Below are 26,069 nucleotides of genomic sequence, written 5' to 3' on the forward strand. Positions count from 1 at the left end.
AGGCACTTTATTGTGACTCCTATGGAGAGCAGTGCAATGTTATCACTGCTGTTCAGCAAACTCAACTTGGGGGATGTGGCAAGAAGGAAAGATGCAGGAACAGAAGAAAGTAGCTGAAGTGAGTAGGACAGAAATGGCTATTCAGGCTAGCAATGTACCTGAAAAAAATTCAGTAAAAATATGCCTTTAGAACATGAGTCCTACTGGGAGGAAAGGGAACAATAAAACTGCTCTCCTAAGTTTAAGAGAGAGAAAGAGAAGTTAGCAATCATCAGGTTTGTAATGCTCCTAAGAGCTAAGACAAATCTGATATTGATATAGTGGAAGAAAACAGTATAATAATAATGCTTATTCAATATTTCTCCAATTTTTGCTCTGGCAGATACACTGGTACTATGAACCTTTTCTGGTTAGAGAATCAAATATCAAACCTTTAACTCACCATTTCAACAGAAGTGCTAAGCTTGAGAACATTGGATTTAACCACCTTTGGCTGCCTTGTGAGAATGTTTAATTCAGCGAGTGGTTATGCACATGGATAGAAAGCAGTGGGAAACCAAATTATCTCTACTGTCCCAATTTTTTTCCTAACACAAGTTTTTAAGGCAATTAGCTTCATTACCATAAATATGCTCTTATAGCTGTATTTATTTTAAATGCATCTCCTGTTAAAAATGCCATTTTCCCTTGATATGTAAGTGATAATCAACCAGCTCTCTAAGGTTTTCATTTTGAGGAGAAGTATCTGGAAATGGGATCAACACGGCAGAGCTTGATCTCACTGGTGTAAAACCAAGAGAAGTCCCCTTTCCCTGACTGTCTCCTTTCTTCACCAGACAATTCAGACAAGATCTTGAAGTTTTCTTTTCCCTTTCATTTGCTGCTCATGCTCTTAAATTTCACTTGACCCTATTTAATTCCTGATGCCACATAAATTCAGACACGTAACTTTTGGACAAAGAAAAAAAAATAACATGCCATGGCTCCTCTGCAGTGCTGAGAGACAAGCAGACAGTTACAGAAACCTGAAATGACTGCACTGAGAAGATCCAAAGAATCTGCTATTGTTTTTACATTATATGTTAACTTGGGTTCAAATGCTTAAATATGGTTCACTTTCCACGCACAAAGTACACCCGTTGTTTCAGGCATAGGAACCAAATTTATGCTGACAGTCGATCATAGTTTGTCCGTCATTAACAAATAGCACCTACATAATTTTCTGCACAAATTACTGTAATCACTGACAGCAGCACAAGTTATTTCACCTCCTAATAGCATAAATGAAAAGCATTTGTTCCTGTTGATGTGCATACCAAGATCTGTTTTAAAGTAGTTATTACTTTTTGATGAAATGTTAAGTTTTTTAAGTCATGGTACTATGTAAAGCTGTGCTTTTCCCACCATTTTTTCCAAACGATTCATTCTTGAAACCCACAGACTTGACACAGGAAGTAACTATTCTAATTCATGAACAAATGCTATTTGCCTTGTATAACATTAGGTGATATATCTTTAACTGAGTACAGCTGGGTCACTGCTTTCTAAGTTGGATGGTTCTTCTAGACAAATATTTAATAATTTGTCACCAATAAAATGGAGGCAGAAGAAGCAGTCTCTCAGTTTGAGATCTGTTTAACAACCATAAATGTCAGGGAGAGACTCATCAGTTTCTTTTGTTCGTCCTCCGTCTGATGAGGGGAATTTAGCATTATCTTCTTATCCCTGTTGCAAAGCTGAACAGAAATACTTTCTTGAAAACCTCTCTGCCAATTATGTTGAAGCTTGAAAGTACAAAATGAAATCAAAGTTCATCTTATAGCCTCTTATCTATTTGCAATCAACCCATAAATAATCTGTCATCCATTCAGTTACTTCCTTTTTAAAAAATACAGAAAGAAATCAAGACACAAATTTACAAGTAATTTTGTTTTTTTATGTAAGGCTATTTACAGAGCCCTGACGTTAAAAGCTTACAAGTATATAAATGATACAGGGAAAGAAAAGAGATGGTGCTTACTGAACTGTAGGCATAAGGTGAAGACACTCTGAAAATGGATTAATGAGTCATTGCACTTTGATTTGACTCTTTTTGTCTCCCTGAAACTGTACTTTGGTCCCTTAGTTCAGTTTACTGATGATGCTTTCTTGCAATACTCTAAGAAACAAAGTGAAACAAAAATGTTTTATTTGCCAGTGAGAAGCACCCTATGCTCTCACAGAGTAAAATGGGTAAAATCAGACACTTGTGACTTTATAAGAAAGATGAGGACAGACTTTTTAGCAGGGCCTGTTGCGATAGGACAAGGGGGAATGGTTTTAAACTAAAAGAGGGGAGATTTAGACTAGATATAAGGAAGACATTTTTTACAGTGAGGGTGGTGAAACGCTGGCACAGGTTGCCCAGAGAGGTGGTAGGTGCCCCATCCCTGGGAACATTCAAGGCCAGGTGCAATGGGGCTCTGAGTAACCTGATCTAGTTGATGTCCCTGCCCATGACCTTCCAGAAATTATGCTAAATATTTGCTAAGGGAATTGTACTCTAGTATACATAACTAGAAAGATAATGTGAACCCATATTTGAACTCTGCATTCAGAAACACAGATTGGTCCCAGACCATGAAAGATTTTCTAAGAGCTTGTGCTTAGCAGTGTTGAGACTCAGAGTATAACACTTAAATGTGATTGTTTCAGTCTGAGTTATACTACAGATTTTCTCTAAGAGTTTCCCTCTTATTCCCTGATATTTTTCATCAGGACTCTTTATGACATGTGGTATAACACAAGACCCTGCTATTAGTCCCTTGAGGGGTTCTATCTAGGAAGGCTATTAACATGGCCTTTCCATCAGCTATTTCAATTAATAACAAACCCTGAACTTCCCTGCAACGCCAGAGGTAGGGTGTAGGTCTCAGTCTCTGGGAACAATGTACACAGCATTCCTAATGAAAAGTCAAACCCTGGGGGAAAGAATGAATGTACTAACGTGTTGATTTATTCCCAGACGACTTCTGGGCCACCTCTTGGAAATTTTAGGCAGCTGTTTGGATGAAGAGATTCATCCCAGTGAGACCCACAAATGTAGAACCCAAAGCCTACAAGACTGATTTTAGGTGTAAAGAAAACCAGCTCTGCCTACAGCTGGACAAAAGTGTTTTATATGAAGTCAAGACTCAGCATTAAAAGCCTTAGTGCAGTCCAAAGCAAAGGAGTCTTGACCAGTCTCCAAATACTGAAACCTGCTGTGACAACAGCCTTTGGTGAAGAACCAGTCACCCATCTGACCAAATTGTTTCTAAGGAGCACGATCCTGGCTTGAGCAACAGAAGAGTTGAAAAGCCAGAGAAATCCTAGCTGGATGTGAATAAACAATTGCAGACTGAGACTGCAATTTATCTGTTCTAGTATTCATTAATATTTTCAGACGTGGAGAAGTTTCTTTTCTAAAAATGTTTTATCCCTGCTAGACACAACTAAAGCAAAAAAGAGGGAAATCAAAAATACTAAATTACTGTTGAGGACAAGCAAAGGAAATGTTTGTGGTTTTTGTCTGGAAGACACCCTCTTTATTTCTGCAGGTGCCGGATCTAAATAACCCTATGCCTACTGTTTGTCTTTATACTGCAGTGAAATGAGAAAATTGTGTTATGATCACTGAATCTTGGGGCTGGAAGAAACTCAATGGATCATTTACTCTATCTTCTCGACCTGAGGCAGAACCAACTATAGTTGCATCATGGCTAACAAATGGCTGTCTGGCGCACCTGGATATTTCCTGTGCTACAGACTTGGTGACCTGCCTGGTAATCTATCACATCACAATCCTCATTTGTCTTAAATCCAGTCCAAATCTTGTTTATCATAATTTGCCTATTAAATTTTGTTCCACACCCTCCCTAGGTGGCACACAGAGCAAACTCACTCTTCAAAGATGTGCTGAAAGGCAAGAAGATTGTTATCAGGGGCCCATAACCCCCCTCTAACTCTTCGGTATTTCAGATAAATGACTTCAGATCGCTCATTCTTTCCCTGTAGAATAGGCTTTCTAGATCTCTGATCATTTTTACTGCTTTTCCCTGGAGTCCCTCCAACTGGCCTACACCCTTCTTGAAGTGGAAAGCTCAAAGCTTTACCCGTGAAGGATGAAAGGATTGCTCGTATGTCTTACAAACCATACCTCAATTTATAGATCCCAATATAGTACTTGAATGTTTAATCACAGCATGATGTGTAAAAGACAAGATGGTACAGGTAACAAAGTTCTAGATACTCTTCTATGGGATTCTTTTCCTAATAGTTTTCTGTTAAGCACTATTTAATAGATTATTTGATTATTTCTGCTGAAAGCACCTTGCAATCATCCCTGCTGAATTACACCTTTGTTTTTTTCAGATCACTTTCGGTGTTAAACCCTCCCAGCACATGATGTCATCTGAGAAAAATGTGAAAAAGAGGAGTATGGCATCCTCTGATAATCATTACTCTTCAAACTTTTTTTAGGTGCTTATAAAGAAATTTCCTACTTTGCTCCAGTATTCCTCTGGAGTTTTGAAAGCAAACTGATGGCTTTATAGTCCCTTGACTCCTCTGGTTCACTTCAATGAAGACGAGTTTTCTGCTTACCCCTTCCAGTTTTTCACTTTACTTTCTCCACACAGGTGTTCAAAACCAACCACTGTCAGCACTCAGATTTCATCAGCTAAGTTTTGGTGGTCTGGGATCAAGACCATCAGGACCTGCAAGTGTAAAAATATCTAACTTCTTTAAGTGCTGCCAGGCCTGTTCTGTCTTCTTTTGAGGTTGAGGTCTTGTCCCTCTATTGCTGGTTTTAATCATGACAGCAACCTTATCACAGACGACCTTTCTGTGAAAACTAATGCCAGCAAAAAGGTAAGCACTCTTTACATCTTGCCTTGAAAGCACCTAGCATCTCAACATCTCTCTGTAACTACAAAATATATCTCTAAACTACAATTATTTTTACTGCATTACAGAGGGGACGTAGTTTGCTATAACAGAATTTAAAAGTATTATTTAAAAATAACTTTCAGAAATTTTGGCTACGGCATTTGATAATCATTAGAATTTAGAAATTATACACATCTGACCTGCAGATTATGGATAAGATTTACTCCTGGCCTATCATTTACACAGTTCATTTTTCAATCACAGTATATAAAATGTAAATGTGCCTACACTAAACAACTTTACTAAATTATATGCTGTAATTTTATATTTCCTCATTTCAGGTGTCTCTGTTGGAGTGGCTAGTATTTTCTATTAATTTCATAAGACATCCTACACATTGTTTTGCATAAGACACAAAACAGAGCAGAGTTTAGGGGAAAAATCTATTATGTCCTTATTTGCAAATATCACTTTCCAAAACAAAAACATGAAGCATGCCTTGAGGATATTGTTCTTTTAGCTTATGCAACGTATCTTTTATCATATCCTGAAGACTTTTTATGTCATTATATCCTTTTTTACATTTCATTCAGCTCTAAAATCTTGCTTTGCAACTGTTTCTTCCCATCAAAGTTAATGATTGGACAAAATTCTTTCTAAAGAATCCGAGAACAGGCTTCTTATTTATTCATATAAATCACTACTCAAAATTCAGAAGCCAACATCCCGTGTAATGAACACAGAGCCTTGTGCTCTTGGAATACTTTGGTTATAGTAGCTAGTGTTTCTGGTTTCGCAGGAGGTTCCCTCCACAGATATAATTTGCTTTTTTAAGCTTTCAGAGTTGCATTTGTCTCAGAAATGAGATACTAAAGGCATAAGCATTAAGATGTCTCCTTGCCTTTCTCATATCAAGTCGGCCAAAATGTACCCTGGAAGAGGTCACAGGAATTTTCTTAATCTACTAAATGCTTCATGTTGAGAAAAACATATCACCTTGCCATTGTCCCAAGTAACAGAATTTCTGAATGAAAAAAACTTAAATGAGTCTCTGCAAGCAAAGAAAAAGAAGTGATACTCTCTCACAAATCACATGGCTTTACTGCTCACTCAAAAGAAGAAGAGTTGAATAGCAGCTGTCTATGTGTCAGGGAGCACAAGCCTTTGGCACAGCACTTTGCTTCTGCAAGAAGCTTGATCTCACTGAGTCCGCAATATAGGAACCTCTGCTATGTATCCAAATCAGCTGCCCTTTGTACGTCACTGATGTGACACATGCGGTACCAGAATGTTTGTGCACTGGAGTCCCAGAGTTTGGACTTCTTGGTCTCGTATCTTAAGATGGCACAATTGGAAAGTATGATCATCTGCACAGACCATTCGTCTCATGGCAAATGGCAAAGGATCTTCTTCCGCCTAAACTCCAGAAGAAAGGCTGCCATTTCTAGGAATACTAATATAATATACAAAGAAACAAAACAAAACCCCCCTAACTGATGAAGGAAAAGCAGTTTTTCAAAGCTGTTGGAAAAATGGTCTCAAATAACAAATGGTAGGTTAAAGCTAAAATACTATGGGGAAATTTCTTTTTGCCAAATGTTGAGATCTGGTTACCACTTTTAGCTGTCACCTAAAAAGAACACAAGTTGCATTCTTGCTTTTGTTTTCATTAAGGATAACTACAATTTTAGCTAGAATTCGGAGTACTGAAAGCAAAATGAGGATGACAGACCTGCAGAAAGGACTAGGATATAGTATTGGAAATAATCAAATGAATGACTATTTGCAATTAATCACTTTGGTGTCTGGCTTCTGCCTAAGCCGGCTATTTTCTTCAGATGTTCAGAGATGCTTTAATGTAACTCCTTCTTTTTTTTTCAGCTAGTGGAAACAAAAGAATAATATTGACAATCTAGAATATTTTTTTTAAATAGGCTGCAGACTGCTATTTTATTTACCATATCACTTGAATCTTTAAAGCTTCACCCAGCTCTGTCACTCCACCATGTTCAGAATCTCTAATGCCTTTCTCAGAAGACTTAAAATACTGACTGTCTGCCTGTGCTTAGGATTACAGAAAAAAAAGAGACAAGAACACAAGAAAAATGAATGGCTACAGCTCTCCAAGCTATAAAAATTTAATTAAATACAATTTATTCTTTTAAAGGTGCTTTTCATTGCACTGCAATATTTTGCTGATGCGTGTTGTCTTCCAGACAGCAGCTTTCCTGAGAAAGATCTGGACATCTAAAAAACAGTCAAGAAGACAGAACTTGCTATGTATATAATTAACTGAACAATAAAGGACGAAATCACTGCTCTGTAATTTCTCCTGGTTAATTTGCACATTTGGCTTTATATTCAAAAAAAGATGAAGCTCTGCAAAGAAGCAAATATAAGGATTTTCAGACTACTCAGTTGCAAGTGACAGATGTCGTGTCAATGAATGTATTCCGCATAGGTCACTAAAGCCTTAATATATCTTCTGTTGCATCAGGATGTCACATCAGGCTCACAGCAATTGCTGTCATATAACTGTTTATTTATTAAAGTGGTGAAAGATCAAGCATAATCATTCTCTAAAACTTACCTGAGGAATTTAAAACAAGGAACTTTTTTTCACAAGATAGTGAAAAAAAGCTAAGAAAACTGCCACTCCCTAGAAAATTCTCACTCCCCCACTAAGAAAACAGAAAAAAGATATTTGCATCCTGTCTACCAGGAGTTCTTTTACACTCAGCCCTGTAGTTTAGCAAATGACGCCATTCTCCTTCCTCATCTTTTGATTTATTGTGTATCTGGAAATACTGATGAGACAATTAACACTCTGCTGCCCTGTCTGCTGCATCTCCTCCCTCTCTTATGTTGGCCTGATGAAAACAGCAATGGCAAACATAATGAAAGGGATCTTCTGTAACTCCCCTTTTAACTCTTATACAGCACTCTAGAATGGGGAGGGAAATGATGAAACTATTCCCTGACCCAGAAATTTATAATCTAAAGGAAAAAAGGAGTACAAAGGTATGCTATAATGACAAAATTATGAGACTTACTGCAATTAATTACAGTTGGTGAGGAGAAAAATTTAGAATTGGAAAAGAAGTTGGCCAAGATTCATTAGGAATTTGTGTAACGCCTGTCATAGACCAGAAAAAAACCCAAGCACTTAGTGGTGGAGACAAGTCCTTGGGATTTTTAAAAATGACACAGAGAAAAAGGCAGCAGTGTCAAATAGCATCCCAAAGCACAGACATCCCAGTTTTCTGTACAAGCCCGAGACAAAAGATGTTCCAAGAAACTTTTCAGCAGTGTGCCGGAGATCATTATGTAGCTGGGAAATCCATTTAGTAAGCAACTTCCTTTGAAGCATTTCCACAAGGACAGGAAAAATCAAACACGGAATTTTTAAAATGGTCTGCTTTATTCTCACCCCGAAGCAAGCCATATGAGCCAAACCTGGAGATGCATCCATTACTTATCCAACAGCTGACCACAGAAATTAAAAGCCCTTTCTCTCTGTATGAGTAGAGAAAGTGGACAAAAAAAAAGAAAATGCAACATCTTCCTCCCCTCAAATTTCCAGTGAGAGGTTACTGAGTTAAACCTGCCAAGGTGACAAGAACAGTATCAGGGGGAATCTAGTAAGTCATGCTAACTGCTCTTGATTCTCAACAAAAGCCACAGAGGTAACTTTGACCACAGCAAAAGGATTGACATCTTATGACAGATAATGGTAAAAAACAAGGTCATACTGGTACACCATACCACTTTCTGTCTCTAGTCAGAGCTGATGAAACTATCTAGACAACTGGATAATAATACTAAATTCCTACCTAATTCAGAAAGGACAAGCACAGAAGATTTTGTCAATAGAAATGTTAATGGCCTACTTAGCTCCAAAGATGGTTGAATTTGGTCTGACGTGACAACAATTTCATACCACCATCTTCTGCAATTTAACTGCAATTGTAACAAACAAGATGACAGATTTACTTTCTTTCTCCACTGAAAACAAAACGAAGCTAGCCAAAGATTATTTTTCTTGAAACAAAATATTAAGTTTTTTGAGATCCAAGCCTATCTGCACATCTTTCTTTCCCTGTGCTGCTGCTTTTGCTCTATTGCAGCCACAGTTCATTAAGATGAATCGTGTTCCACTGAAGCTGCCTCATCAGTAAGTATTGCTGAAGCAATTTAGTAATGATCTTAATGTGCAGTGCTGGATTTTTATAGCCATCTCAATTGGCTATTAAAATACAGCACTGCACTTTGAAATTGCTACTGCACCACTTCAGAAATAGTTAGCATGATGGAGTTGCGGAAAGTACTGTTCATTTCAGTAGAAACCTCGCTCTTTGTGAATGATTTCTGGAAACAGATACTTAAAATCTACTATGAGATTAGATGTTCATTTTGCATATTAACCCAGGATTCTTAGAACTGCTTGGAGAGTTCTTAAGAACTGAATGGTTTCAAGGGAAAAACAAAACAAAACAAACAAAATATATGTATATAAAATTGCTGTACAGTCTTCCACGTAATTTTGTTTATTCCTTTACTGCTAATGGAAAATGACTGTGAAACACAAAAGAGGGAAGTCAGAATTATCATGAAAATATAAGACTTCAAACAAGTGAATCCTGCAGCTCACAGGATAGCTCTAGTTTTAGGTGAGACAACCAACCAGATGGATGGCTTTTCAATTCCTTTTGAAATTATCCTTGTTGATTTGGAAAATCATTACTTTATCCATTGACTACTTAGCTCCAAAGATGGTTGAATTTGGTTTGATGTGACAACAATTTGATACCACCATCTCCTGCCATTTAACTGCAATTGTAACAAAAACCATGACAGATTTACTTTCTTTCTCCACTGAAGACAAAAAGACGGTAGCCAAAGACTGAAATACTAGAAATGAAGTGCCACTCTAATAACAGTAACTATTATTATGTGAGATTACAAATAAGCACTACTTTTCTTCAGGAATGGAAGGAACCACTCTACAGAATGAATGCTTTTTAAGAAATATTTCATATGTGGTAATTGATACAAATGAGATGGCAAGTTTGTAGTGACCAGAGGCAGGTAACACATTCAATATTTTATTTGTGCCATAAAGCAGAATATGATAATAACAGCTGTATGCAGATATCATCACTTAAATTAAAGAACGAGATCCTCAGTCTGTGAAATATGAAGGTGCAGATATAACCTACCACTTTTTCTCCATCAGGCTTTGGCAACACTAATATGTCAAAATATTTTTGAAAAACAGCAAAGGCTTTTATAGCACTACCACAAAGCTTTCCAATTTTATGAGTTTCAAGAGAATATAATTTTCATGTGATAAACTATGCAGATACTCACATATTCTTACATTAGACAATCCTAGCCTGCAGGGAAGTAATGTCTTTTAGTGATGTTAACTTATAAATGATGATTTTGAATCACTATCTTAAAATTGGAAAATTATATATTAGTGCTTGACGGAGCACTTTCTGCTAATTGGATGAAATGTAAGTCCCTTCAAGCAAAGTTATTTCACAAAAAATGGTATTTTAGTTTCAGTTGTGGTGATTTTCTTTTATACCTGTAGTAAGTGATAGTGTGTTACAGTAATATGAACTGAAGCCCTTAAATTACAGTTGAGACCTAAATAGTTTGTTAAACCTAGGTTTAGGAAAGTTTACCTCCTTCCTCATTTTTCTACAGCTCTCTTTTTTAAGTTGCCCCATTTTGCTCTGTTTTAGATCAGGATTCACAAAAAAGCACACAGTACGGGAGGAGAATACTGAAAAACAGAAGTAAATTCACAACTGGTGAGATCATGAGACTGAAATTCTTAAAAGACCATAAGAAAAGGTTTAAGGTTCTGTTCAAACTGTGAAAAAACAGTTTTGTTCAAAACATATTGGAACTATAAAAACATTTCTTAGCATGAAATAAAAAATGTTTTGAAGGTTTCAAGTGACCATAAATTAACAAAACATCTGCCTAACTTGCCATAAAACCCCCTCTTCCCAAATGTTAGTTTGCTATGCAGCATTTAGTGTCCCTTAAATTAGAGAAAATAGGCCAGAATAGAAGTGATAGCTATATTAATAAAAAAATATGTATCATCATCAATCTGAAGCAAGCACTTGCAATCAGTTATCAAACAGCAAGATCTGAGAGCTCTCAGTGTTTTCTGAAATTGAGAAAGAATTAATTGGGGTTCTTTGTTTGCAAAAGCTCCCTCTTTCATTTTAAGTGCTGTAGCTATTACCTGAGAGAAAAAGGTAACCTTTGGTTTTGCTTTAGTAGATAACAATGGTAAGATTTGTCCTTTCCTTATTAGGAGCAGCATTTGTAAAAATTAAAAAACCGCTCTATTCTGCTGTTCTGAATTGAACACCTTTTTTAGAAGACATTTTAAAATACACATAATTCTACTGTACTTTTTTGACTACTGTTGTCACGGCAAGCTGGGATGCTATCTATGCAACAGAACACAAGATTTTTCCCATAAAGCCATCCATCCAAACTAAAATATGTCGACTTCTATGAAACAGAATTATGAACTTCTATGAAACTACAGACAGTAAGGGAATAGAGAACATTTCAGTAACATTTCAAGGTAAATCTACACTGAAATCATACCTTATATTGATGGTGAAAATCTCTGCATCTTCTCAAGAAACTTCCATAACTAATCAATGGGTTAAAAAATATACTACTTAAAACATACTGATTCTTTTCTTAGTATAGTAAGAAAGCTTCATTACTACCCAGTGACTTTATTCAGTGTCATCAAGAATAAAACAAATAGTTATGTGAAAAGGAAATCTACCACGTGCTGCATAGTCGCTTCAGGCCAGCACAGAAAACAATGAAATGGAAACTCTGGAACTGGTTATGGCCAATGACTTCATCTAACATTTAGATGGATATACATAAATGTGTATTACACCCTTTGTATTCATCCCATCTTATTTTGAGTATTTTATTGAGATGCCCAGTTTAGGAGCTTAGTCTTTGCTGATTCAGAAGAAAATTAAGATAAGGAGGATAGCCATCCAGACAGAGATAGAGAATTGGGCTAACAGTGCTTAACAGATGCCCCAATTTAGATTAATTTAGATTAATTTAGAGCCCCAAAACATAGTAACACTCCAAATGGATTTAATGAAAAGTCCTGATATGGCCCTAATTCTGAGAGCAGGAAAGAGTAGAGGAGTAAATGCCCCCAAATATCTTTTGTTACGTCCAAAAGCTGGGTGGGGTGAACCTGATGAGAATGTATCGCTGGCTGAATTCACCAGGAATGAGAAAAAAGCATGCTTACAGACAACAGAAAAGAGACATAGCTGCTGATCTGTCCAGAGCCTTTCCGTCTAAGATAGAGTGAACAAAAGGGCAGCTCTAGCCATCACTGCAAGATTCCGATGAGGTTCAAACATTGTAAGGATAGTTACTATTGAATTATGATGAAGGATGTGGGAAATTAATCCTGTTTCTCTGTGACTTTATACTCAAGCCACCAGAATATCCAGATGGCAGAATTGGCTATCCTTTATATTGTTCCTTTTTAGAGTGTTTTTAAGTCTGCCATTTCTCCTCTCAAGTTTTCTGGTACTCAGCTGTTCTGCTTCACATATCCTAAACTTCATTTCTGCAGCTGTGTTGCCTTTTAAGATACCGCATTTCCTATAGAATTGAGGTCAGAAGTTTATTGTGTGATCCAACACTGCTCTAGTTACTGGAATCTTATTTTCTGCATTTTTTTTTCTTCTGGTACATAATATCAGAGCTTAAGTTATGGTATTGGTAGGTAAAATATTACACAACCTCTGTGTTTAACTATGTTTCTGAGTGCCAGAAGTTTTCTACAATGGTAGAAATCTATTTTTCTGGCTGATTCTTTAAAAAATGAAATTTAAAAAAAAAAAAGGTTTAATTTCTATATATCAAGCATACTACTCAATACTTCTGATTTTAGTAAAAAGTAGATTTGCAGTGTGATAGGATAGCATGAAAATCCCAGAGGCCAGTGGAATTCCTTTGGTTTAAAATCCTCCAGTCAAAGGCAATCGAATGGGTTTGAGCACTGTAATCTCTGAATAGTGACTGAAGTTCGCAATTCACTGCTCATACACAGTTCTTTGCAGGGTCTTATAGAAAGCTAATACACAAGTTATATTACAAAGCCAAATACCACCATTAAATTGCTTTGTTTTGAATGTCTGCATGTTTGTTCCCCAGGAACAAATACTGCAGTGTATGCAATCCATTCTCATTACTGTTAGTCTTGTTATGTTTCAATACAGAGCAAGAAAAGCATATTACTTAAGGACAGGATTTTCAGTAGTGTCTAAATCCTATTGATTTTCAATAAGAAAGCTCCATTGTATATCCTTCCTCTATTACAGCCCTCAGCTACTGCAAAGACACTGGCTGCTAAAACCTGCAGTGTCCTGAGAGTGACTGAAATAAAACACCTACTGTTTACTACTAAATGCTATGCAAAGCCAAACACTGAATCACTAAAATTGTATGTCTGACTGAAGAGACATACAAGAGGCATACAAAAGACAATCTTCCAAGCACGTGAAAGAGAGGAAGATCCTGCAATGATCACAGTTAACAATTACCTTCAAGACACAGACTATAGACATCAGCCAGTATTATCAATTAGGTGTGGCAAACTGATGAATGCAGAGCTTTAAATATCTACACAGCTGCAGTTCTGTTTGAAACCTTGATTCTTCTATTACACAACTAATTTGTGTCTTTGTTTACCTCTTTTCCCAAAAAGTCAAGTTAAAGAGTTATATGGCCTTTTAGCACATATGATGCTAGGACAGCTTTTTTGTAAAGCAGCAAGAACAATTGCACGGGGATCTGCATTCAAAAGGGACCACTTGGCAGCACACTACTATGACCTTTCGCCTGCCATATGCCCAAAACCATTGCTACACAATGCATATTTAACTTCTTATGTTCAAAATAGATTTGCAAAATTAACCTATGTCTTTTATATGCTGGTTGCTAGCTAGAAAAATTAACATCCATTAAAAAAAAAATTAACCTTTATGGACTTATAGCTTGTAAAAGCCCTAGTCCTGAGTACCTCAGATGAAATTAAAAGAATATTTATATAAAAAGCCTTGCAAATTTCCTTCTTTATCACCTTCAAGTGCTGAAAGATATGATCTACTACACATACACAGGCAAGCTAGTGATCTTTGATTTTACATGGTATTATGGAAGCCAAGACTTGCTTTCATGTGGTAAATTCTCAACACAGTGAGGAATGAACTCAGCATGTACTGAGTTATATATTGACAGAAACAGACAAGAAAAGAAGCAACTGAAAAGATATTTGCTACTCGAAGTTTAGTATGGAAAGCCACCTCGTCTAAAAAACAGATTCACTTTCTTTACTCACTTTGTGAGTAGGAAGGAAGGAATGGTGTGGGAACTACCACACTGATTTTCAGGTCCTGCTCTGGACACCAAAACATCCCAATTTCACTCTGAGAAGTAAGAAACACTGTATATAAATACTAAGTTGATCTTGAACTTTATAGTAATGGTGTGAAAGAGCAGTTCACAGAGAAATCACCTGAAATATGAGTAGATAAGCATCACAAGAGTGATTATCACTGAAACCTACAGCCAAGATTCACAGGTTTTATTCTCGACTTCTGCCATGAATTTGCGGCCTCTCAACAGTTTATTTTTCATGGAAGATTTTGAAAAATTCAAACGAAAACTGCTACAGATATTATAATTAGTATTAACAAGATTTCCAATCAATCTATAACATATTTTCTTCATTCTGCATTTTTCATCTGTGGAATATAGAAAACATACAAGGGTATGTTTCCTTACTGCCTAAATTATAAAGATAAAAAGCTGGCTTTTGAAAGAACTAGCCCATCAACTTTTTTTTTCATCCGAGTTTCCAGTTAACTTATTTCTATAATATTGAAGTGAAAGTTTAAAAAAGATATTCAGCTTAACAATAAAATTCACTATTTATAGCACATATCTGTAGTAAACTTCATATAAGAATATAGCTACAAAATTGATGTTTGTAGCACTAAGCAGCAAAACTTCTTTAGCTTGTCATAAAAGGCACCTTTTAGGTATCCACTCTCTTTTATGAAAATAAATGTAAAAATAAATAGTTTCAGGCATACAATCAAAACAAACACAATGTAAAAACGTTATTAGATAATGATTGCCTCTCTTGTCCATTTCCACAATGCAGCAAAAATTTGGTCATGGCGAATAATTTTTACTGTTTCATCACAACCTGAAAGGATATGTTAATTTTAGTTTCCTTAGCCTTAGGTTACTCAAAATGACTATCATATCACACACTTAGTTTAATTTCAAAGCTTTAAAAACATTGCTGCCTTCACTATTATTCTGAGTTCATACACATAAAAAATCTCATTAGAGATGCTTTTCTATTAGAAAGTCAATTTAGCATTATAATTGACCACAAGAATCCAGACTTTTGGGGGGTTACCCTCAGATGCATGTTTAAATGTATCTTACTGTTCGCCAAGAGTAGAAGATGATGAATATACTGCTGTGTCAAATAACCACAATATACACAGAAGAGGTATAGTGCAATACCGAAAACCGAGCACTATCTTTGCTTACTATGAATGGATAATCTCAACAATTCCAAGTGTGCTAGAAACAAATATACTCCATTATTGGTATAAAAACTATGTATAAAAGCATATTGTAATATTCACATGAGATGACATGTAAGGGAAACCACTGAAAAAGCTACAGGTTATTTACTGTAAATGAAAGAGGTAGAATAATCTCATGTGCATGGCATATATTAAAAGACATACAAATTTCTTCATTACATATATATACCATTAATTAAAGACTTGCTTATGAAATAAACTATTATGGATCCAAAAATCTACTGCTGTTCATTCTGTTCTCATGTACTGTGAAAACAGCCATTTTCTTTGTCCAAAAATTAGCTATGAAGAAAAATACAGTAGCCAGAGGGAAATTTCAGGCAGGAAAAACAATAAAATGAAATTTGTTAAAGATAACACTTCTGCAAATAAAAACTTTTCGTAAAAGTAAAGGAGAAAATATAATATTCATAAATTGCACTAATGCTTCTAGAAAGGTATTTGTTTTTCTTTCTGTAACCAGAAGGTTCTGCTGGAAGTGATAAAGCTGATTTAGACTAGTGAAGGTTTCATGCTAGACTTCCATGTAATTTTGTTGAAGGATAAAATAAAATTCTTCTACATATCTGGGTAAGTTAGTATTCTTGTCTTCTTGTTCTAAAGATAACTGTAGAAGAAACCATCAACATGGAAGTAGAAAGCATAAGCTGGATAATCGTAAAGCCTTCTGAAAAAAGGGAGAATTCAGAAACTCTGTATTCGACAGCACCAGTATATGTGCTGCCAATGTAAAGCATAATATCTCTGCATCTTGTATTTCTTCGGGAGGTAACTGTAGAGAGCCATCTCTACAGTAAACATCAAATGAAACAAACCACAACTCCTTGAATTCCTTTGTATTTCAGGAAGAGATATGCAACCATGAATTCACATTCTATCAGCCTAAATTAACTGCATTTCAGTATTTGACAGGTCAACCACTTAACAAATCAACAAAGTCAGATGTCATCTGAGCTACAAGAGAGGTTAAGCATCAAGTTTAAAATGGATGTCTTTTCATTTTTGTATTTACCTTTAGGTCCTTTGAACAACTTGATCTCTACCACGGTCTCCAGAATAGGTCTCCTTCGACGAACGTACAATCGTACTATGGAGCCAGCCTCTTTTAGGGCCTCCACGGCTTTGCTGTGTGAGACTTCTGACACGTCGACCTCATTCACTCGCAAGATGCAATCGTTGACCCTACAAGAAAAGCAAAGAACCATAGATACTAAATGCTTCAGCTGTTTGGACTGAACAGTTTTGTCAGTAGTGCTGTAAAACGAAGAACACTTCATTGGGAAGTCTGCCAGATGACAGACTTAATGCAATACGCTTCATCAGCAATGAGACAGAAACAGAACACTTAGTCCCTCCAAAACCCATACCTGATCCAAACGAAAGTCTACCTAATCACCTACACCTACCATCCTCCTTCATGAAGTGGGGCTGGATGCATAAAGTGATAGAAATGAGTACTAAACAACTTGTCTTTACAAACTTCATTAAAACACTTCTTACTAAACAATATAATCTAGTTACAACATTCATGCTGCATGTCATTGCTACTACAGTTGCTCTTAAGGAAATCAGTTGATTTAATTTAATACAGAGAGACCAGTAATCATTCAAATACCTCCTTAAATCTCTCATATTTCTTCATCAGAGCCAAAGAATTCTAAGTTGTCAAAGTAAAAATGTTGTCCTACAAAAAGCAGACAATTTAAGAGAGAATGTTTCATAGTAAATAATTTGAGTAAATTTCATTGTTTATGTTTTCACCACTGACTGTAGACCCCAAGATCTACTGGGTGGTAATAGCATCTATTTTTCATAGATTATTAATAAAATTCCCTCATATTCTTACTTTTGGTGTTTACTACATACATTATCTGCGGATGAACTAATATATTCACCCTCAAAATGTCCTGGTTAATGGAGTGGTATTCTCCTTATCTGACAGCTTTATCCAAGTTGGAAAGGAAATCTACACCTTGAGAGCACTAAAACCCATCCCCAAAGCAGCAGGCTAATGACTTAACTACTGCGCCATCCTTTCTTCGCAAATGAGAGTAAGTGAGAAGAGCAAATTCCAAAGAACTAGATGAATTGAGACTCTATTGTTCTTATATGAAGTACATTTATTATGAGATGCCTCTAAGTATTTTGGGTTCAGAAGAAAAAGGCATATGTAAATGAATGTTTTCTTCTGCATGTCTGAAAGGACAATCAGCGATGAAAATACGGGTTGGTAAAAAAATTCCTATTTCCGCTACGTTTCTATCCATGAAGATCAACTATCGAATGTTACTCTTTACAGCAAAAGAACACTTGAGCTGGATATTGCTCAGGAGTCTTAGCACGTGAAGGGAGAATGAAGCTTTACCAAAAGTTTATCTGGACTCTGAGAATTTAGGATGAATTTTTGTTATGTTCTTGTGCTGCTGTTTTTGTTTAAACAACAAAACAAACAAAACAACAAAAAGACCACAACTATTTGAAACCAAAGTCTTTCTGTGTTATCAGCCTTTTGGAAGAACATTTACAGGGGAAAATGTTGATAGCAGCCTTTATCTGACAACTGGTCAAACTTGGAAAGGTCACAAAATTGATACTTCCCTTCTCATCAAAAGTACTATATTGCAAGATTTCCGGTTTTCATTCAATGGTTGGGTTTGCTGCTTTCCTTCAATGCCAGAAGTATTAATTTTCCAAATGTTTAATTGTGTGGTTTGGCTGTCAAATTAATAAGTGCTCTAATATAAATTGCTTTATTCTTTTAAATAAATCGTGAATACATTCTGCTAGTGCTTCCCACTCAGAAAGATAATGATTATGTCTAAGCTGCTAGTCTTTTTTATTAATATCACTATATATCTGATTCTTGTCAAATTTATGACTCTCATTGTTGTCATATCGGAAATACAATTGACTATACCATGCTTAATGAACAAACTATAAGATCCTAACCATTGGATGGTTATGAAGGTGAAAAGTTGGGAAAAGATTATAAAAAAACTAAAAAGGAGGATTATATTTATTTTGTTTTCATATATTCTGTGCCCTGCATTGATAAATATTGATATTACTAGATAACCCTATCTACCTAAGACCTCTCATAAAGGCTTTAGTGATGCCTTCTGTCAAGGGAAAAAGCACATCTTTTGGAGAAAATCAATAAACAACATGGAATTAACTTGCCAAAATCAGTAAGCCACACACCTCCATTTACTAAAAAAGCAAGACCCTTTGGAAATGGACATTTACACTCCCACAGAAATCTCACCTTAGTGTCTAAAATTTGGCCTCTTAGAGTTATCTGCTTTAAACCAGTAAGACTATCTTTAATAAAACATACACAGATTAATACTGCTAGTACAGGATGCATGTAAGAGTGAGAGAATACAAAGGTCATCCAGTGATAGAAATACTTTCATACAAAGTATTTTGTTTGTACACAAATGCAAACTTGGTCAGTGCAGAAGTATCCAGTCTGCTATGACGAACACATCCAGTGCTAGATGTCGAGCTATACCCTTCCAAACCTGTAGGCTTTTTTTCTCCCTCACAGAGAGATGAGGTTTTTAGTTTTCATTAATAAAAGAAATACAATATTCAAGAACATACATGCACATGCATAAAAATGTGCACATATATATGTGCCTATAGAGTTCTTCGGGCTTTAACACAATTTTTTGGAGGGCATGCTGACCCAGTACTAGATCAACACAACACAATGATCTCAGAGGTCTACAAATATTCTCTGAGAATATTCAGACCTCTAAAACAGCAGGTCCATGGTGCAATGAAATAAATGACATACATAAGCTGGTAAGATGACTCTAACCTTAATCATAATGGCTAAATGATTCTATGATTATTACCCAGAGTATTTTTTAGATTTAGAAACATAGAGCACTTGGAAGATAAAAACAAATCATTATTCATTAAAAAATAAGAGAATTTCAGAGAAGAGAATAAAACAAGAAAGCTGAAACAACATCTTCACACACAGACCGTGATGTCATATTTTTCTCCTTAAATCTATGCAGAAGGTTTTCAGGGCCAATACTTGCATAGTTGTTATTATCTAAAGACAGAAGTCTGTGACAGTGGGCTTGGAATACTTCTTCCTTCTATTTAAACTTTTACAGTACAGTTCCTACTCTGTAAGAACTCTGCGCTTTTAGTGACATATAAATGCCGCAACAATATAAACCTAAAATAATAATAGCAAAAAAAATTAGTAAATCCAGTTTAAAAAAATTCTTTCCGATGATCAAGTGTATAGTCTTACCACTTAGGGACAAAATTATTTTGCCCTTGCAAAGAGCTCTCCAATGTATTTTCCTGGCTTCATTGAGATATTCGTGCCCTATTCGACAACTATATGGCAAAGGTGTATTCCAGCTGATATATGGATTCCTTTATCCATTTACCTCAAAATCTTCTTAAAGGCCTGAAGGTGGGTACACACTATATGTAAAAGTTAGTTTCAGGCACAGTTTCAGACCTCTGCTAAGGAGAAGATCTGCCTCATAATCCGAGATAGTAATACACAAATCCAACAAAAGAGATCCCTATAGTTTCACCAGTACCTACAGTAATTCAACACAAAAAAATCCAGGCAGGACGAAAATTGTTCCAAGACAACTTTCTTTGTTTCCACAACAAGATACCATAAATATATCTTTTTAAAATTAAAGCATTTATCTAACAGTCTCAGTACTTTTAAATTATTACCATTCTGCTTGTAAACCTTAACGTCATATACTTTGAGTAAGGTCTACTCATACAGTTATTTTTTAAGATTGCAAAAAATTGTAAAAATTTCTAATGAATTGTAAAAATAAGTTCTAATGAGAGAGAAAGTAGAAAAGGAAGTTGTAATCTAATCTATGGCTAATGACTTCTGCAAAAATTAAGAAATTCTAAGAAATTAAGAGGAAATTCTATTTTCTCTAATTCTATACAAAAAGAACTCTTAAAAATTATTCTTAAGATGTAGACCTTTAATTGCTAAGATTTAACAATATAACCTCAGCATCTGCTGATGACACAGGTTCACAGAGTTCTTGACTAAATTTACTCATGTTTCAATGAAAAGTAATATGGGATCAGAAGTATTTTGGAAACTGCTTGTGCTGTGCTGAAAAAAAAAAAAAAAGAATGAAAATAATTCTAGCCATATTTTAAAAGAACATAAGCCTAAAAACAATATTCACACTATTGTTTCCTTGGAAAAAGAGGGACTTCATATCTCAGTTCAGCACAGCATATAAGTCTCTGATTAATTTTTGAGGTATAAGTAATCCTATTTCTATTTTAGCCAAAATACTCAAATGGGGACTTAGTATTATGCATATACTTAAATTTATTCAAGTCTGTAGAATCACCCATGCAGGTAATGGCTGAGTTAAAATGACTTAGGCAGCTCTTCCCATGGCTCGCTGGCTCATCTAAATACTTTAACAAAATGGATATATTCTGTAAGACTTTTGTAGAATAATTCAGAAATGAAGGACCCTGGATCGTAAAATATAAAACATGTGCCATAATCATGCTAAGACAGTTACAAATGATACAATAAATATGAGAGGGATTTTGCCATTAAGGGGGAAGGTCAGGGGCACAGAGGTTTACCAATAGTTGTTGCTATCTTCAAAGCAAACAAGGAATTGTATTAATTAAGGAAAAATACTATTTTTAAAGGGCTTATTCCAAGTTTGTTCTAAGCCTGACTACCTTAATCTGAGTTTTATGTTTACTGTTTTCAAGAAACTGTGCACATATCCTTGAAAAGCTGAAAACTGCTTCAGTCAAGTCATAAGTAAATAAGACGAGTACAATCCTTAGGCACTTATTAGAAATATAGTAGGCGACAACTGGTAATGATCATTCTGTTCACTTGTTCTGTGCAAGATGGTGCCCTGAAGAGAAACCCAAAGCAGCCTAGTACGGCAGCAAAGAGCCCCAGAAGACCAAATGGTCCTGCCAAGATGCATTAGCCCACTTGCAGCTCCGTAAAGAAGCTAGTTGGAACCAGCTATGGACTCAAGAACAAGGGAATGATCTGTGCTCCATGGGACAACATCATGACATCAAAAGCTGCAGTAATCCACGGGTCTTAGTTATCATCCAGACACCTCCAGACTAATTGGCAATCTATTAATGAGACAGCCCTGATTCTCACAAATACAGTACCTTGCTTTCTATTGCAGAATGGCCAACATTAATACATTATTTCTAAGCAAATCTAATTTTTTTTTAGCTGCCTTCTCAGAAAAGGTTAAATTGATATGGACTTTATTTATTCTTTAGTTGAAGCTTACAAATCAAGGTAAAAATGCTGTTATTAAGGGAGAATCAGTGCAAAACTATGGAATATATCAGGTGGATATATACCTCCATGTATCAGTATGGACGTATCAGGTATCAGGTAGACAACACAAGAGAGAGAATCACTAAACTTCTTTTCTTTGCTCCTGCTTTGTCTAACATTTTTAGCCAAATTTTCCCTATAAAAGGGTTGATGCTTTCTTTCTTCCAGAAGTTACAAGAACACAGCACTTTAAGCAGGAACACAAGATTACAGGTGACAAGCTGAAAGGACTGATCATTATCCTTTCTTCAAGAAATCAGCGAATAATATAAATATATTTGACCCTAGGAGAATCAGTCTAGTCCATTAGTTAGGGAAGACTGACTCTCTCCCCCCTAGTTTTGTTTTTTTTTTTAATTCTATACGCACCCTTCCTATCCCATAGTAAGTAAAATTTACAGCATATAGGGATAAAAAATGCAATTATTGGTACTGGCCCATATAATTTGTTTCTAAGAGGAATAAATTATTATTTTTTTAAATTTCAACTGAGAATTCAGAATAAAGGATCTCAAATCTACTACAGCAGTCTACAGATCTGCTTTCCAATTACAGAATATAGAGCTAAAACTAAATGCCAATGATATGTATGTACCACAGGGCATACTGTTTCCTTAGGTATAATGATCCTTAGATACATGATACAATTTCTGTAGCAAATTCACACATACCCTCAGGCCCCTTTCTGATTGTAAAGTAGTATAAAACTACTGCTATGTCCAATTTAAAAATAAAGGGATAAAACTTGGCAGTAGAAGAAAAATTCTGGCGATTTCTGGAAGCTAGAGAGGATCTAGTGTTTATGAAAATGTCTGATGAAGGTACCAGCCAACCCTAACTAAAAATTTGACACTGATGTGCTTTATAATGAAATTCCAAATATCTCATAAAATGGTTACTGGCTTAAAATAATACTTGATAAAAGTTATGATGGGGGGGGGATAATTTATGAATGACACAGCAGAATTTGAGGTGAACTTAATAAAAATCTGAAATCCTAGAAGTGATTTTGATTTAAATATATGTGCAAATATTGGTACAATAAAATGGTAACCCAGCTGTATTTAACATGAAGGCACTATTTAAAGTATCAAATCTAACCTATGCTTCTAGCAAGAGCAGAATTGTCTTTAGTTCTGAGGAAAGTAAATAAGGACTAAAAATGGAATGTTGGATCTCAGAGAAAAAAATAATCCTTTAACCTTCTGAATTCTTTAGCAAGTGGCATTAATCTATTATAATGAAATACATTGAAAAAAATGTAATCTTTTCCCTCAGAATGCTGGCCTGGTGCCACCCCAACTCTTCCTGTGCAACCTTGAGCAGGTCATTTAACTTCTTTTTTTCATAATCTTCAAATAGAGGATTAAGACCCCACCTGCGTCCCACTTCCTTTATCTCCTGTTTACAGTCTAAATAAATTTTCCAGAGCAGAGTCTACACCTTCTTGGCTCATCTTAAACAGGGACTAACTCTCAGGGCAGCCTCGAGGCATACTCAGCATAAATAATAGATAACCAACAAAAGCAGCTCCCTGCCTTTCCCTGGCTGCATTCACCCTTGTAACCAGTCTTCAGAAGTGAGAGATGAAGGGCAAACACTTCCACCACGCACAAAGGTTGTGCTGTGTGAGTGTTTGTGTGTGTGCAAAGACGGGAACTAAACTCTTGCACAGCATTCCTGTAAGTAAATACACCCAGACGGATGCTTTCTCCACCTGTACTGGCAAACCAGTTTCGGTGTGTTGGCCATCTGGAGCCTGAAGGCTGGAGCATGGCTGAGCTAACAAGTCTTGCGGAAAAGCAGGGTGTGCTCGTTTAAGCCTGGTACCGTGCTTCTGCAGCCTCATACTTCATACCAGCGACTGGCTTGATTTTCAGCCCAGAGACTGAAATAAAATATCCTACAAATGTTTTTGATTTAAGTAATGTGTAGGTTTTACTACAACATAATGGAAACCCAGTCTGCCCTTCAGCATACCACCAGCCTTCAGCCCATAGCTGCCGGCATGTGGTTTTGGAGGGTGACCTGAAATTGTTTTAAGTTACCTCCACAGTTCACTGTTCACTCCTTTGAATTTTTGCAGTGTTTTTGGCTTAGAAAAGAGCCACCTATCTTTTCAAGTGAAAATTGATCTCTAGTGTGTTCCTGCCTAAATGGCAGAATGCAAAAGAAGCAGAGTAGCAGCAGAAAGGCCTGCGCATGCGGATCCAGCTCACTCCCTCCAGATCGGTGCAGTGTCTCAGTCACTTTTCTGATTCCCACGTCCAGGACCCACTAGTACGAAGTCCTAGTCCTCGACCTCCAGAAGGTTGCATGAGAAAGCAAAAAGGACAAAGGAAATTCCTTCTTTGTATACCAGGAGTCCATAGATGGTTTAGGAGGTAGAAATGCCTACTGTAATGCAGTCAAAAATTTCAGATCACATCCAGGAGGGCTTAAGGTCACACCAGCGTGACTTGCAGGTGTGCTACCAGAGGAGTTTGAGCTTTATTTTATTTCCAGAACAGAGACTGAAGCCCAAATTGTCAGGGAATAATTCAGATTTCAGAAAATACTTCTGAATTTCAGAATGTGTTATTGCCTGAAATGACGGTGTGTTTCCATATCCTGTTAATGACATGACCTTGCTGAGACCCAAGGCACAACCAGCACAGCTACAGAACTGTCGTAAGACATTTACATTTATTGTCCTTCGCTACTGCTTTAGTTATTCATGGATTTTTTTAAAAGCAACAGCCATCTTAATGACAAGTCGATGGATTAAAGGGTCTGCATAGTAGTAATTGAATTTGAAACACAAGCAACTGGTAACAATATCAGTAAAAATATTAGCGGAGCAGCTCCTTATCATACACAGCGTCTCTTTACCCCTCTCCCTATGTTTCATTTATGACTCTAATTTCTATTTTTGAAGTTGCAAGTCAGAAACAGACAGCATACTGCACTATATAATTAGGAATGGAAAAGTCTCTGCAACCTTTAAACTGTTAGAAGAAAATATATTTAGAAGCTTGAATATGTTCCTATTCACAGTTTCAATAGAGGACACATCAGCATTTGTTTTTGCCTTTTTTTTTTAAAAGGTCTAAAACTCAGCTGTAAGACTTCACTCCAGGCACAAACTTGGCTAAAAAGCAGTTTATCTGTTGTTTAAAATACTTTGGATCATTTCTGCATTCCAGCCTAGTTCTGAGAACTTCCTGGGGCAAGGCTGGGGCTCTCCTTCAGTTAACACTTTCTGCCACGCTGAACAGATCCCTTTAACCTTTCAGGCAGTGTGCCTTCATCACAGGGTGTCTGTTTGGGGGTGTTTATACACACCTCTTGGCTGAAAATACCCACCAAGCAAATATCTAGAACCCAAGAGAGTCTGACCCCAAAGACAGCTCATATTACATCAAATTGGCCCATGCAGAGATATCCAAACCAGCTCAGACACTGACAGAGTAGATCTAGCATGGAAATCCACCTGGATCGATGTTTTCCATATGTCTACAGCCAATTACCAGAGGTAAAAGACCATATTAATGCAGCTCTGCAATGTTGAGCTCATTTAGCGCTAGCTTGAGTCCCTGCACAACCTGCCACGCAGGGACAGATTTCAAGAAAGGGCCCATTAATGGCTACCACAGGAATAAAAATAGAAAAGAGAAAAGAACAGTCACAACCCTGCAGCGTAAAAACCTCTCCCATAAATTTAAACCAGGGACCTTGGTCCCTGGCGGCAGGATTGCTGCAGAGACACACAACTAGGCAGCAAGGCAGGACGTCCATCAACCAGGCTGGCACGGGAGCCACCCAGCTGAACCCTACTGACCACATCCCGACCGAGGGCCAGGTGGCTCACCCTGGATCAAGCCCTTTGCCTAATGGAAACACTGCTGCCCCTATTGCCTGAATGATCATGCTGTAGGGAAGATCGGAGCTAAAATGTGTGGAGTAAGGTGTTTGCCTGGCAAAAAAGATAAAAGCTATATGAAGCCATAATCCAGACCAGGGGTCCATCTAGCCTGCTGTTTCTTTCCAACAGCGGCATTTACCAGATGGTAAAGGGGAAGTGTTAACACAATATTTACTCA

At 36.5% G+C, this 26,069-nt stretch overlaps 1 protein-coding gene across 4 annotated transcripts in view; it reads right to left on the minus strand.

Annotated features, from left to right (window-relative positions):
* The window catches only part of DLG2 (discs large MAGUK scaffold protein 2), a 1,041,736-nt gene that overhangs the window by 320,011 nt on the left and 695,656 nt on the right, over positions 1 to 26,069 (minus strand). For all 4 annotated transcript variants that reach the window (XM_075140226.1, XM_075140229.1, XM_075140227.1 and 1 more), the window contains one exon: positions 16,639 to 16,808. In XM_075140226.1, coding sequence (XP_074996327.1) covers positions 16,639 to 16,808 — 170 coding nt within the window. The remainder of the gene's footprint in view (positions 1 to 16,638; positions 16,809 to 26,069) is intronic.

Source organism: Calonectris borealis, chromosome 1 (assembly GCF_964195595.1).
Source record: "Calonectris borealis chromosome 1, bCalBor7.hap1.2, whole genome shotgun sequence".
NCBI classification, from domain to species: domain Eukaryota; kingdom Metazoa; phylum Chordata; class Aves; order Procellariiformes; family Procellariidae; genus Calonectris; species Calonectris borealis.